Source organism: Salvelinus namaycush, chromosome 20, assembly GCF_016432855.1.
Source record: "Salvelinus namaycush isolate Seneca chromosome 20, SaNama_1.0, whole genome shotgun sequence".
NCBI classification, from domain to species: domain Eukaryota; kingdom Metazoa; phylum Chordata; class Actinopteri; order Salmoniformes; family Salmonidae; genus Salvelinus; species Salvelinus namaycush.
Genome location: NC_052326.1, coordinates 16,602,524 through 16,617,232, shown reverse-complemented (window position 1 = coordinate 16,617,232; position 14,709 = coordinate 16,602,524). Strand labels below are relative to the sequence as shown.

Below are 14,709 nucleotides of genomic sequence, written 5' to 3'. Positions count from 1 at the left end.
AAATATAAAAATGCAACATGTAAAGTGTTGGTCACATGTTTCATGAGCTGAAATAAAATATCCCAGAAATGTTTCATATGCACAAAGAGATCAAATTTTGTGCACAAATTTGTTTAAATTCCTGTCAGTGAGCATTACTTCCTTGTCAAGATAATCCATCCATCTGACAGGTGTGGCATATCAAGAAGCTGATTAAATAGCATGATCATTTGACAGGTTGACCTTGTACCGGGGACAATAAAAGAGAATAAAGAGAATTTGGCAGTATGTCCAATCTTCACCTACGGGATTGTCTGGGGAGGGGGGGGTGGGGGGGGGGGGGGGGTCTGAGAAGTATTTGTCTGTAATAACACCCTTTTGTGGGGAAAAACTCATTCTGATTAGTTGGGCCTGACTTCCCAGCGGGTGGGCCTAAGCCCTTACAGGCCCACCCATGCCTGCTCCCCTGCCCAGTCAAGAGAAATTCATAGATTAGGGCCTAATTTATTTATTTCAATTGACTGATTTCCTTCTATGAACTGCAACTCAGTAAAATCTTTGAAATTGTTGCATTTATATTTTTGTTCAGTATAGTTCTGTTGTAACGAAGTACTGATGTTCTATTGACCCGTTTAACAGACAGTATAAAATGTCTGCCAGTCTTGAAGACTGAACTTGAGGACACAGTCATAATGTATCTATGACACTGTGTGATTCTGTCGCAGCTTATGTTCTGACTTCCTACAAGCCTCTTGGGCTGGTGTTTACAGAACATTCGGTGCTATGTGACTAATATACAAGGGCCCGTTAGACATTTTCTTTGCTTCTGCTCTGGTGGTGTCCTCACAGAATTCTTGTAATGAACCAGATTCCTTTTGATGGGATTTATCAACAACTGCACTACTTTTTTTTCCCTCCACCTGGAAATTCCCGTTACAACTGTAAAAACAACCACTTGCTAATCAAAGAGGAGAGAACTCTTTGCTTATCAGTGAGATAAGTTGCTCACCTGTCCAGAACCTCATCCAGGGTCTCATAGGAGTTCTCATAACACTTGATCCTCTTCTTGAAGTCCTCCATAGCCTCCTCTGTGTTGCAGTTGGTGTAATCAGGGTTGCCCAGCTTCACTTGCTGAGCAGAGAAAGAGACGGCGGAGATATAAGACTCATTGGCTCTCTCCAAAGAGTTACCTACAGGAACTGTGGAAGAGCACTCACCACAATGTTCTCTGCAATGACTTCAGGGTCTTCACAAACAGACTCTACAAAGAACACCTAGGAGAAAAGGGAAGATCGTAAACCCCCAGGATAGGAAAGACATCTAAGTCCCAGTTGTCATCTATATTTTTCGCGGTAGTCTATTTGCTGCCACAAACCAATGCTGACAGAAAGACCACACCCAACGAGCTGTATAGGGCCAAATAAAGAAAATGCACATCCAGAGGCAGTACACCTAGTGGCCAGTGATTTTGATGCAGGAAACTCTAGATCACCTTTACTCCATGCATACAAAGCTCTCCCTCCATTTGTCAAATCTGATCATAACTCTATCCTGCTGATTCCTGCTTACAAGCAAAAACTCAAACTGGAATTACCAGAAGTGGTCAGATAAAGCAGATCATAAGCTACAGGACTGTTTTGCAAGCACAGACTGGAATATGTTCCGGGATTCATCGGATAACATTTAGGTTCACCTAGAAGCGGTGCTCCTAGTGGCCGGGGACTTTAATGCAGGCGAACTTAAATCAGTTTTACCAAATTTTTACCAGCATGTCAACCAGAGTAAAAAATAAAATTAAAATAAAATTCTACACCACACACAGAGAAACATACAAAGCTCTCCCCCGCACTCCATTTGGCAAATCTGACCATAATTATATCCTCCTGATTCCTGCTTACACGCAAAAACTAAAGCAGGACGTACCAGTGACTTGCTCAATACAGAAGTGGTCAGATGACACGGACGCTACAGGACTATTTTGCTAGCACGCTACAGGACTATTTTGCTAGCACAGATTGGAATATGTCCCGGGATTCATCCAATGGCATTGAGGAGTACACCACTTTAGTCATTGGCTTCATCAATAAGTGCATCAACGAAGTTGTCCTCACAGTGACTGTACGTACATATCCCAACCAGAAGCAATGGATTACAGGCAACATCCGCATTGAGCTAAAGGCTAGAGCTGCCACTTTAAAGGAGCGGGAGACTAACCCAGAAGCTTATAAGAAATCCCGCTATGCTCTCGGATGAACAATCCAACAGGCAAAGCGTCAATACAGGCTTAAGATTGAATCCTACGACACCGGCTCTGACGCTCGTCGGATGTGGCAGGGCTTGAAAACTATTACGGACCACAAAAGGGAAACCCAGACGCAAGCTTCCCAGTGACGCGAGACTACCAGACGAGCTAAATGCCTTTTATGCTCGCTTCGAGGCAAGCAACACTGACGCATGCACGAGAGCACCAGCTGTTCTGGATGACTGTGATAACGCACTCAGTAGCCGATGTGAACAAAACCTTTAAACAGGTCAACATTCAAAGTCGCTGGGCCAGACGGATTACGAGGATGTGTACTCAAAGCATGCGCGGACCAACTGTCAAGTGTCTTCAATGACATTTTCAACCTCCCCCTGACCGAGTCTGTAATACCTACATGTTTCAAGCAGACCACCATAGTCCATGTGCCCAAGGAAGTGAAGGTAACCTGCTTAAATGATGACCTGCCTGTGGCACTCACGTTGGTAGCCATGAAGAAGAGCTTTGACAGGCTGGTCATGGCTCACATCAACATCATCCTCCCGGACACCCTAGACCCACTCCAATTCGCATACCACCCCAACAGATCCACAGATGACGCAATCTCAATCGCACTCCACACTGCCCTTCCTCGTGGACTACAGGAAAAGGCGTACTGAACAGCCCCCCATTAACATCGACGGGGCTGTAGTGGTGCGGGTCGAGAGTTTCAAGTTCCTTGGTGTCCACATCACCAAACAAACTATCATGGTCCAAACATACCAAGACAGTCGTGAAGAGGGTTAGACCTAACCTTTTCCCCCTCAGGAGACTGAAAAGATTTGGCATGGGTCCCCAGATCCTCAAAATGTTCTACAGCTGCTCCATCGAGAGCTTCCTGACTAGTCGCATCCCCGCCTGGTATGGCAACTTCTCGGCATCTGACTAAGGCGCTACAGAGGGTAGTGCGAACGGCCCAGTACGTCACTGGGGCCAAGCTTCCTGCCATCCAGGACCTATAATAATAGGCGGTGTCAGAGGAAAGCCCATAAAATTGTCAGAGACTCCAGTCACAGACTGTTTTCTCTGCTACCGCACAGCAAGCGGTACCGGAGCGCCAAGTCTAGAACCAAAAAGGCTCCTCAACAGCTTCCACCCCCAAGCCATAAGACGGCTGAACAATTAATAAAATCACCACCGGACAATTTACATTGACACCCCCCCCTTTTCTACACTGCTGCTACTCGCCGTTTATTATCTATGCATAGTCACTTCACCCCTACCTACAGTTGAAGTCGGAAGTTTACATACACTTAGGTTGGAGTCATTAAAGCTCGTTTTTCATCCACTCAACAAATTTCTTGTTTACAAACTATGGTTTTGGCAAGTCGGTTAGGACATCTACTTTGTGCATGACACAAGTAATTTTTCCAACAATTGTTTACAGATTATTTCACTGTATCACAATTCCAGTGGGTCAGAAGTTTACATACACTAAGTTGACTGTGCCTTTAAACAGCTCGGAAAATTCCAGAAAATGAAGTCATGGTGTAAGAAGCTTCTGGTAGGCTAATTTACATAATTTGAGTCAATTGGAGGTGTACCTGTGGATGTATTTCAAGGCCTACCGTCAAACTCAGTGCCTCTTTGCTTGACATCATGGGAAAATCAAAAGAAATCAGCCAAGACCTCAGAAAAAAAAAAGTTGTAGACCTCCACAAGTCTGGTTCATCCTTGGGATCAATTCCCAAATGCCTGAAGGTACCACATTCATCTGTACAAACAATAGTACGCAAGTATAAACACCATGGACAAAGCAGCCGTCATACCACTCAGGAAGGAGACGCGTTCCGTCTCCTACAGATGAACGTATTTTGGTGAGAAAAGTGCAAATCAATCCCAGAACAACAGCAAAGGACCTTGTGAAGATGCTGGAGGAAACAGGTACAAAAGTATCTATATCCACAGTAAAACGAGTCCTATATCGACATAACCTGAAAGGCCGCTCAGCAAGGAAGAAGCCACTGCTCCAAAACCGCCATAAGCCAGACTACGGTTTGCAACTGCACATGGGGACAAAGATTGTACTTTTTGGAGAAATGTGCTCTGGTCTGATGAAACAAAATTAGAACTGTTTGGCCATCATGACCATTATGTTAGGAGGAAAAAGGGGAAGGATTGCAAGCCGAAGAACACCATCCCAACCGTGAAGCACGGGCGTGGCAGCATCATGTTGTGGGGGTGCTTTGCTGCAGGAGGGACTGGTGCACTTCACAAAATAGATGGCATCATGAGGGGAAATGATGTGGATATATTGAAGCAACATCTCAATACATCAGTCAGGAAGATAAAGCTTGGTTGCAAATGGGTCTTCCAAATGGACAATGACCCCAAGCATACTTCCAAAGTTGTGGCAAAATAGCTTAAGGACAATAAAGTCAAGGTATTGGAGTGGCCATCACAAAGCCCTGACCTCAATCCTCTAGAAAATTTGTGGGCAGAACTGAAAAAGCGTGTGCGAGCAAGGAGGCCTACAAACCTAACTCAGTTACACAGTTACTCAGGAGGAATGGGCCAAAATTCACCCATCTTAATGTGGGAAGCTTGTGGAAGGCTACCCGAAACATTTGACCCAAGTTAAACAATTTAAAGGCAATGCTACCAAATACTAATTGGGTGTACGTAAACTTCTGACCCACTAGGAATGTGATGAAAGAAATAAAAGCTGAAATAAATCATTCTACTATTATTCTGACATTTCACATTCTTAAAATACAGTGGTGATCCTAACTGACCTAAGACAGGGAATTTTTACTAAGATTAAATGTCAAGAATTGTGAAAAACTGAGTTTAAATGCATTTGGCTAAGGTGTATGTAAACTTCCGACTTCAACTGTACATGTACAAATTACCTCAACTAACCTGTACCCACGCACACTGACTCGGTACCGGTGCCCCCTGTATATAGCCTTGTTATTGTGTTAATAAAATATTTATACTGACGTTAATAAAAATTAACTCTTCTTGAACTGCGCTGTTGGTTAAGGGCTTGTAAGTAAGCATTTCACGATAAGGTCTACACTTGTTGTATTCGGTGCATGTGACAAATACAATTTGATTAGATTTGAGGAGTTTACCACATCAGTCACCCGCTTCATTAATAAGTGCATCGACGGCGTCACCCCCAGTGACCGAACACAGAAATTGGAGACATGGATGACTAGCCAAAAAACTAGCTCATCTAAAAACTATACTTCGCTATAGTGTTGTTCTTATTGCTTTTGAAGGGAGATTGGATTACGGAACTAAAGAGCTGCTGCTTTCAAGGAGTGGGACATTCCGGACGCTAGTAAGACATCCCACTATGACCTCCGACAAGCCACTAAACAGTCAATATGGCAATACAGAGCTAAGAACAAATCCTACTACGCTGGCTCGGAAGCTCGTCGAAACCCAGCCGCAAGATGCCCATTGATGAAAGCCTACTAGACGAGCTAAATTCCTTCTATTTCTCACATTGAGGCAAGCAACACTGAACCACGCATGAGAGCACCAGCTGTTTCAGACTGTGATCTTGCTCTTCGTAGCCACTGAGAGTAAGAGCTTTAAACAGGTTAACATACACAAGGCTGCGGGGCCAGACAGATTACCAGGACGCTTACTCAGAGCATGCACTGACCAGCTGGCAAGTGTCTTCACTGACATTTTCAACCTCTCCCTGACCCAGTCTGTAATACCTACATGTTTCAAGCAGACCACCATAGTCCCTGTGCCCAATAACACTAAGATAAGACAGGTTAATGACTATTATCCCGTAGCACTCACATCTGTAGCAATGAAATGCTTTGAAAGGCTGGTCATGGCTCACAGCAACACCATCATCCCAGACACCCTGGACCTACTCCAATTTGCATACCGCCCCAATAGATCCACATATGACGCAATCTTTATTGCACTCCACACTGCCCTCTCCCACCTGGACAAAAGGAACAGAATGCCTTAATACTGTTCATTGACTACAGCTCAGTGTTCAACACCATAGTGCCCTCCAAGCTCATCACTAAGCTTAGGATCCTGGGACTGAACACCTCCCTCTGCAACTGATCATGGATTTCCTGACGGGCACCCCCAGGTGGTGAGGGTAGGCAACACCCCATCCACCACGCTGACCCTCAACACGGAGGCCACTCAGGTGTGCGTGCTCCTGTACTCCCTGTTCACCCACGACTGTGTGTATAAAGCCGCGCATGACTCCAACATTAAGTTGGCTGACGACACAACGGTGGTTTGCCTGATCACAGACGATGAGACAGCCTATAGGGAGAAGGTCAGTGACCTGGCAGTGTTGTGCCAGGACAACAACCGCTCCCTCAACGTCAGCAAGACAAAGGAGCTGATCAGGGACTACAGGCAACTGAGGGCCGAGTACGCCCCCATCGGCAGGGCTGTAGTGGAGTGGTCGAGAGCGTCAAGATCCTTGGTGTCCACATCACTATGGAATTGTCATGGTCCACACACACACAAACACAGTCGTGAAGAAGGCACAACAATGCCTCTTCCCTCTCAGGAGGTTGAAAAGATTTGGCATGGGCCCTCAGATCCTCAAAAAGGTTCTACAGCTGCACCATTGAGATCATCTTGACTGTCTGCATCACTGCTTGGTATGGCAACTGCTTGTCACCCAACCACAAAGCGATACAGAGGGTAGTGCATATGGCCCAGTACATTACTGGGGCTGAGCTCCCTGCCATCCAGGCCTTCTATACCAGGTGGTGTCAGAAGGCGGTGCTAAAAATTGCCAAAACCTCCAGCCCTCCAAGTCAGACTGCTCTCTCTGCTACTGCATGGCAAGCAGTACGTCTGGAACCAACAGGACCCTGAACAGCTTTTACCTCGACGCCATAACACTGCTAAATAGTGAGTTAAATAGTTAACCAATAGCAAACTCTTGACTCATCACATACGCTGCTGCTACCGTTTATCTACCCTCTTGCCTAGTCACTTTATCCCTACCTATATGTACATATCTACCTCGTGCCCCTTCACATCGACTCAGCTATATACACACACATGGTACCAGTACTGAGTTATCTTTACTCATTGTGTAGTTATTCCTCTTTTCTCTTGGCATTGTTGGGAAGGGCCTGTAAGTAAGCATTTCCCTGTTAATCTACACCTGTTTACAAAGCATGTGGCAAATAAAATGTTATTTGACGTTGACGGGTGGGGTGTTCACCAACAAAACCTATGCATACGCAACCACAAGTCTAAAAACAAAACAGGGTTGGTTCACACTCAAAAGGACTATAGACAACAGTGACCGACCGGCTCGATCTTATGTAGAAACATTTAATAAATGGATAAAAGTAGAGACTCGGATATACAATTTATCATACACTATAGTTGAGGAACAACGGTAACGTAATTCTGCTTTGAAAGTTGATCAACTTATAACCCCATTTTTGAGAAGTGCCCTTGAACTTTTTGGTACACCTACTTGGGAGCGTTTCTTTGTGCACACCCTCTTAAGCCCCCACACATCTCTTTAAGGATTCACATGGAAGGCCATGTGCTAAACAGAACACGGTAGTGTACTAAACAACCAAAGATTAAGACTTAAGGCTGGTTTATACTACGTCTATCGACATGTCCCTGCAACAACTGTCTACAGACGACATGAACATTGTCGTTATGAAAAAGTATGAATACAAAAAACGACAGGCTGCATGACATTAGCAGCCTGGTGGTCCAAACTAGCATAACTGGTATATTTTAAAAAACAATAAAAATGAAAATTGTATTTATTTTTATTTCACCTTTATTTAACCAGGTAGGATAGTTGAGAACAAGTTCTCATTTGCAACTGTGACCTGGCCAAGATAAAGCATAGCAATTCCACACATACAACACAGAGTTACACATGGAATAAACAAAACATACAGTCAATAATACAGTAGAAAAATAAGTCTATATACAATGTGAGCAAATGAGGTGAGATAAGGGAAGTAAAGGCAAAAAAAAGAAAAAAAGCCATGGTGCCGAAGTAAATACAATATAGCAAGTAAAACACTGGAATGGTAGATTTGCAGTGGAAGAATGTGCAAAGTAGAAATAGAAATAATGGGGTGCAAAGGAGCAAAATAAATAAATACAGTAGGGGAAGAAGTAGTTGTTTGGGCTAAATTATAGATAGGCTATGTACAGGTGCAGTAATCTGTGAGCTGCTCTTACAGCTGGGGCTTAAAGCTAGTGAGGGAGAAGTGTTTCCAGCTTCAGAGATATTTGCAGTTCGTTCCAGTCATTGGCAGCAGACAACTGAAAGGAAAGATGACCAAAGGAGGCATTGGCTTTGGGGGTGACCAGTGAGATATACCTGCTGGAGCGCGTGCTACGAGTGGGTGCTGCTATGGTGACCAGTGAGCTGAGATAAAGCGGGGCGTTACCTAGCAGAGACTTGTAGATAACCTGTAGCCAGTGGGTTTGGCGACGAGTATGAAGCGAGGGCCAACCAACGAGAGCGTACAGGTCGCAATGGTGGGTAGTGTATGGGGCTTTGGGTGACAAAACGGATGGCACTGTGATAGACTGCATCCAGTTTGTTGAGTAGAGTGTTGGAGGCTATTTTATAGATGACATCACCGAAGTCGAGGATCGGTAGGATGGTCAGTTTTACGAGGGTATGTTTGGCAGCATGAGTGAAGGATGCTTTGTTGCGATATAGGAAGCCGATTCTAGATTTAATTTTGGATTGGAGATGCTTAATGTGAGTCTGGAAGGAGAATTTACAGTCTAGCCAGACACCTAGGTATTTGTAGTTGTCCACATATTCTAAGTCAGAGCCGTCCAGAGTAGTGATGCTGGACGGGCGAGCAGTGATCTGTTGATTAGCATGCATTTAGTTTTACTTACGTTTAAGAGCAGTTGGAGGCCACGGAAGGAGAGTTATGGCATTGAAGCTCGTCTGGAGGTTAGTTAACACAGTGTCCAAAGAGGGGCCAGAAGTATACAGAATGGTGTCGTCTGCGTAGAGGTGTATCAGAGAATCACCATCAGCAAGAGCAATATCATTGATGTATACAGAGAAGAGAGTCGGCCCGAGGATTGAACCCTGTGGCACCCCCATAGAGACTGCCAGAGGTCCGGACAACAGGCCCTCCGATTTGACACACTGAACTCTGTCTGAGAAGTAGTTGGTGAACCAGGCCAGGCAATCATTTGAGAAACCAAGACTGTCGAGTCTGCCAATAAGAATGCGGTGATTGACAGAGTCGAAAGCCTTGGCCAGGTCAATGAATACGGCTGCGCAGTAATGTCTCTTATCGATGGTGGTTATGATGTCGTTTAGGACCTTGAGCATTGCTGAGGTGCACCCATGACCAGCTCGGAAACCAGATTGCATAGTGGAGAAGGTACGGTGGGATTCAAAATGGTCGGTAATCTGTTAACTTGGATTTCGAAGACCTTAGAAAGACAGGGAAGGATAGATAAGGTCTGTAGCAGTTTGGGTCTAGAGTGTCACCCCCTTTGAAGAGGGGGATGACTGCGGCAGCTTTCCAATCTTTGGGAATCTCAGACGATACGAAAGAGGTTGAACAGGCTAGTAATAGGGGTTGCAACAATTTCGGCAGATAATTTTAGAAAGAGAGGGTCCAGATTGTCTAGCCCGGCTGATTTGTAGGGGTCCAGATTTTGCAGCTCTTTCAGAACATCAGCTATCTGGATTTGGGTGAAGGAGAAATGGTGGGGGCTTTGGCGGGTTGCTGTGGAGGGTGCCGGGCAGTTGACCGGGGTAGGGTAAGCCAGGTGGAAAGCATGGCCAGCCGTAGAGAAATGCTTATTGAAATTCTCAATTATAGTGGATTTGTCGGTGGTGACAGTGTTTCCTAGCCTCAGAGCAGTGGGCAGCTGGGAGGAGGTGCTCTTATTCTCCATGGACTTTACAGTGTCCCAGAACTTTTTGGAGTTAGTACTACAGGATGCAAATTTCTGTTTGAAAAAGCTAGCCTTAGCTTTCCTAACTGCCTGTGTATATTTGTTCCTAACTTCCCTGAAAAGTTGCATATCACGGGGGCTATTCGATGCTAAAGCAGAACACCACAGGATGTTTTTGTGCTGGTCAAGGGCAGACAGTCCTTGGTTCACTCCAGACCTATCTATTCCTAGTTCTAAATGTTTTGAATGGGGCATGCTTATTTAAGATGGTGAGGAAGGCACTTTTAAAGAATAGCTAGGCATCATCTACTGACTGGATGAGGTCAATGTCATTCCAGGATACCCTGGCCAGGTCGATTAGAAAGGCCTGCTCGCAGACGTGTTTTAGGGAGTGTTTGACAGTGATGAGGGGTGGTCGTTTGGTCACAGACCCATTACGGATGCAGGCAATGATCGCTGAGATCTTGATTGAAAACAGCAGAGGTGTATTTGGAGGGCGAGTTAGTTAGGATGACATCTATGAGGGTGCCCGTGTTTACGGATTTGGAGTCGTACCTGGTAGGTTAATTGATCATTTGTGTGATATTGAGGGCATCTAGCTTAGATTGTAGGATGGCCGGGGTGTTAAGCATGTCCCAGTTTAGGTCACCTAGTAGCACGAGCTCAGAAGATAGATGGGGGGGAAATCAATTCACATATGGTATCGAGGGCACAGCTGGGGGCAGAGGGAGGTCTATAGCAAGTGGCAACAGTGACTTACCCATTGTTTCTGTAAAGGTGAATTTTTAGAAGTAGAAGCTCGAATTGTTTGGGTACAGACTTGGATAGTAATACAGAACTCTGCAGGCTATCTTTGCAGTAGATTAGAACTGCCAAAGGGGGCGGTGTTGCATCTTGGCAGAAAATGTTATAGTTTGCGATGGAGATTTCAGGGTTTTTGGTGGTTTTCCTAAGCCAGGATTCAGACACGGCTAAGACATCCAGGTTGGCAGAGTGTGCTAAAGCAGTGAGTAAAACAAACTTAGGGAGGAGGCTTCTAATGTTAACATGCATGAAACCAAGGCTTTTTACGGTTACAGAAGTCAACAAATGAGAGCACCTGGAGAGTGGGAGTGGGGCTAGGCACTGCAGGACCTGGATTAACCTCTACATCAAATTAGTATATGTCAATCTAGCAAACCAGGCAACTAAAAGCAACTTCCTAACCAATGTTTTTGTTAGTTTCTAGCCAGTTCAAATAATGACCATATCATATAGCTAACATCTTAACTTTAGCTAATTTGTATTCGTTATTACAGAGAAATAAACACAACAAAATCCTTATTTACAAGTTAATGGCGAGCTAATTGCAGAAAATAGCTTACAGTTGTGAGTGACAAAATTAAAGCAGAGCATGCTACCATAGTGTCCAAGTTCTAAAATGCTGTCTCATTGACCTAACGTTATATCCTAATTTGACTTGGTGCAGGTCATGTGGTTCTTCACATTACAGTCTAGTAAACACACACTATATTCAATAAAATCTAAGTTTATCTGACACATGCACAGGACACAATGTGTAAACGGTACAGTGAAATGGTTAATTGCATAGTGGAGTCTTGTTTAGACACGTAGCTAGCTAAATAATGAACCAGAATCCCAACTCAGTGTTACTACCCTGCATGAATCTGCAGGTAGCTAAAGCTAACCAACTAGCTAGGTTCAACGTTAGCTATCTAACATTAGGCTATAACTAGCAATGGAAACTGAGATATGATTATGTAGGAATATTATTCATACACGTAACATTAGCTAGCGAGCCAGCCAGCTAATGTTAGCTAGCTAACTAACATCACGCTTTAAATTGGCAAAGAAAGCGACTTTCATAAAATTTGAAACATATAATATCTGAAAAATGTAGCTGGCTAGACTCGCTTACCCGTATACATGGATGAACGCTTCTCCCTCTATGCCATGGTTACCCTTAGTTTGAAGATGTAATCTCCGGAGACAGGTGTTTTACACAACAGCCTTGTGTGTGTTCTTTGACTCCCTCCGCATTAATTGCAATCAAATGCCAGAATTTCCTCCATCTCCTTAGCAATCATACTATGCTTCCCCTGGCATTCCTCCGATTTCAAAACTTGGTCCTCCAGAAATTGGAGCGCATTAGTAACACTTATGCAGTTCTTCGTGATATATATAAAAAAAGTTTTATCTGCGTTACAAAGGATTACCTACACATACTGAGCAGCTCATGTTATTGACAGACGCGTACTACATGGCAGACCAATCCGAACTCATCTCTCGGGATGTCCAGCCCATCCATTATCTCAGCCAATCAAGGCTAGCGGGAAGATTCCTGTCTTTTTTTGTGGCTAAACCAACTAGGCTCGTAAATGTAACAATTTTATTTGAATTTATAGATGGCATACAAGCTTGTTAAGACAAATTAAAGTTCACGTTCTGCAAAAAAACACATTTGATAAAAATGAATGTTTACGTTCAAATGCCTCTCCTGTGAAGTAGTGACGGGCGACATACGCCTAGTTTCCTGAAACGAGCTTGAGTGCCTTCAGAAAGTATTCACACACCTTGACTTTTTCCACATTTTGTTGTGTTACAAAGTGGATCTAAAAAAAAAGTTCAATACACAATCGCTCTGCTATTTCCTGGTTGCTAAAATTCTAAGTTTGCCTAATTTCAGCTTGTGAAAAAAACAAGCACTCAGTGTAGAGAATCGTTGTACCATCTAAACCACTGAAATACATTTTCAATAACCAAAAATATTGTATTTTGAGCTGTTTGATGCTGGTGTACAAAACCGAAAGTAAGACGTAAAAACAAAACTTAAGAACAGGAGGCATAGAAATAGCGCACATAGAACAGATCTACTGCTTCTTAGACTTGCTTTCAATGAGAAAGCAAGATCTATAACTCACATTTCTATTTGGTCAGGTAGCCCAAAGTTACACATTGTAGCTTTGTCAATGACCTGGGATAAAACACTAACAATAATAAAAAATGTTGATGAAAAATTATATCTTGATTAGGTAAGTATTCAACCCACTGAGTCAATACATGTTAGAATCACCTTCGGCAGCAATTACAGCTGTGAGTCTTTTGGGGTAAGTCTCTAAGAGCTTTCCACACCTGGATTGTACAACATTTGCCCATTATTCTTTTAAAAATTCTACAAGCTCTGTCAAATTGGTTGCGGATCATTGCTAGACAACCCTTTAAGTCTTGCCATATATGTTCAAGCAGATGTAAGTCAAAACTTTAACTCGGCCACTCAGGAATATTCACTGTCTTCTTGGTAAGCAACTCCACTGTAGATTTGGCATTGTGTTTTAGGTTATTGTCCTGCTGAAAGGGGAATTCATCTCCCAGTGTCTGGTGGAAAGCAGACAACCAGGTTTTCTAGCATTTTGCCTGTGCTTAGCTCCATTCCGTTTCTTTTTTTAACTTGAAAAACTCCCCAGACCTTAACAATTACAAGCATACCCATAACATGATGCAGCCACCACTATGCTTGAAAATATGGAAAGTGGTACTCAGTAATGTGTTGTATTTGCCTCAAACATTTGTATTCAGGTCAAAATGTTCAGTTCTTTGCCACATTTTTTGCAGTATTAGTTTTGTGACTTGTTGGTGGAAAGCTTCAAGTTCCTTGGAGTACACGTCACAAACTGAAATGGACCACCCACATAGACAGTGTGGTGAAGGCACAACAGAGCCTCTTCAACCTCAGGAGGCTGAATAAATTTAGCTTGGCAAATTTGGCTTTTACAGATACACAATTGAGAGCATCCTTTCGGGCTGTATCACCGCCTGGTACGGCAACTGCACCGCCCGCAACCGCAAGGCTCTCTAGAGGGTGGTGCGATCTGCCCAATGCATTACCGGGGGCAAACTACCCACCCTCCAGGACACCTACAGTACCCGATGTCACAGGAAGGCCAAAAAGATCATCAAGGACATCAACCACCTGAGCCACTGCCTGTTCACCCCGCTATCATCCAGAAGGCGAGGTCAGTACAGGTGCATCAAAGCCAGGATCGAGAGATAGAAGCTGTTTTTCAATCTAAAGGCAATCAGACTGTTAAACAGCCATCACTAGCACATTTGAGGCTTCTGCCTATAAAACAGACTAGAAATCACTGGCTACATTAAGAAATTAAACACTAGTCACTTTACTAATGTTTACATATCTTGCATTACTCATCTCATATGTATATACACTGTACTCCATACTACTCTACTGTATCTTAGTCCATGCCGCTCTGACGTCGCTCGTCCATATATGTATATATTCTTAATTCCATTCCTTAGATTTGTGTGTATATGTGTGAAATTGTTAGATATTACTGCACTGTCGGCGCTAGAAGCCCAGCATTTCGCTACACCTGCATTAGCATCTGCTAAACACGTATGTGACCAATACAATTTGATTTGCAAACAGGATGCATGTTTTGGAATATTTTTATTCTGTACAGGCTTCCTTCTTTTCACTGTTTTATTTAGGTTAGTATTGTGGAGTAACTACAACATTGTTGATCCATCCTGAATTTTCACCC

General features: G+C 43.7%; 1 protein-coding gene across 5 annotated transcripts in view; it reads right to left on the bottom strand.

Annotated features, from left to right (window-relative positions):
* LOC120065084 (6-phosphofructo-2-kinase/fructose-2,6-bisphosphatase 4-like) overlaps window positions 1-14,709 on the bottom strand; it is a 34,160-nt gene that overhangs the window by 7,401 nt on the left and 12,050 nt on the right. For all 5 annotated transcript variants that reach the window (XM_039015797.1, XM_039015796.1, XM_039015795.1 and 2 more), the window contains exons 6-7: window positions 1,197-1,253; window positions 989-1,110 (exon numbers count right to left, since the gene is read on the bottom strand). In XM_039015797.1, the coding sequence (XP_038871725.1) occupies window positions 989-1,110; window positions 1,197-1,253 (179 nt within the window). The remainder of the gene's footprint in view (window positions 1-988; window positions 1,111-1,196; window positions 1,254-14,709) is intronic.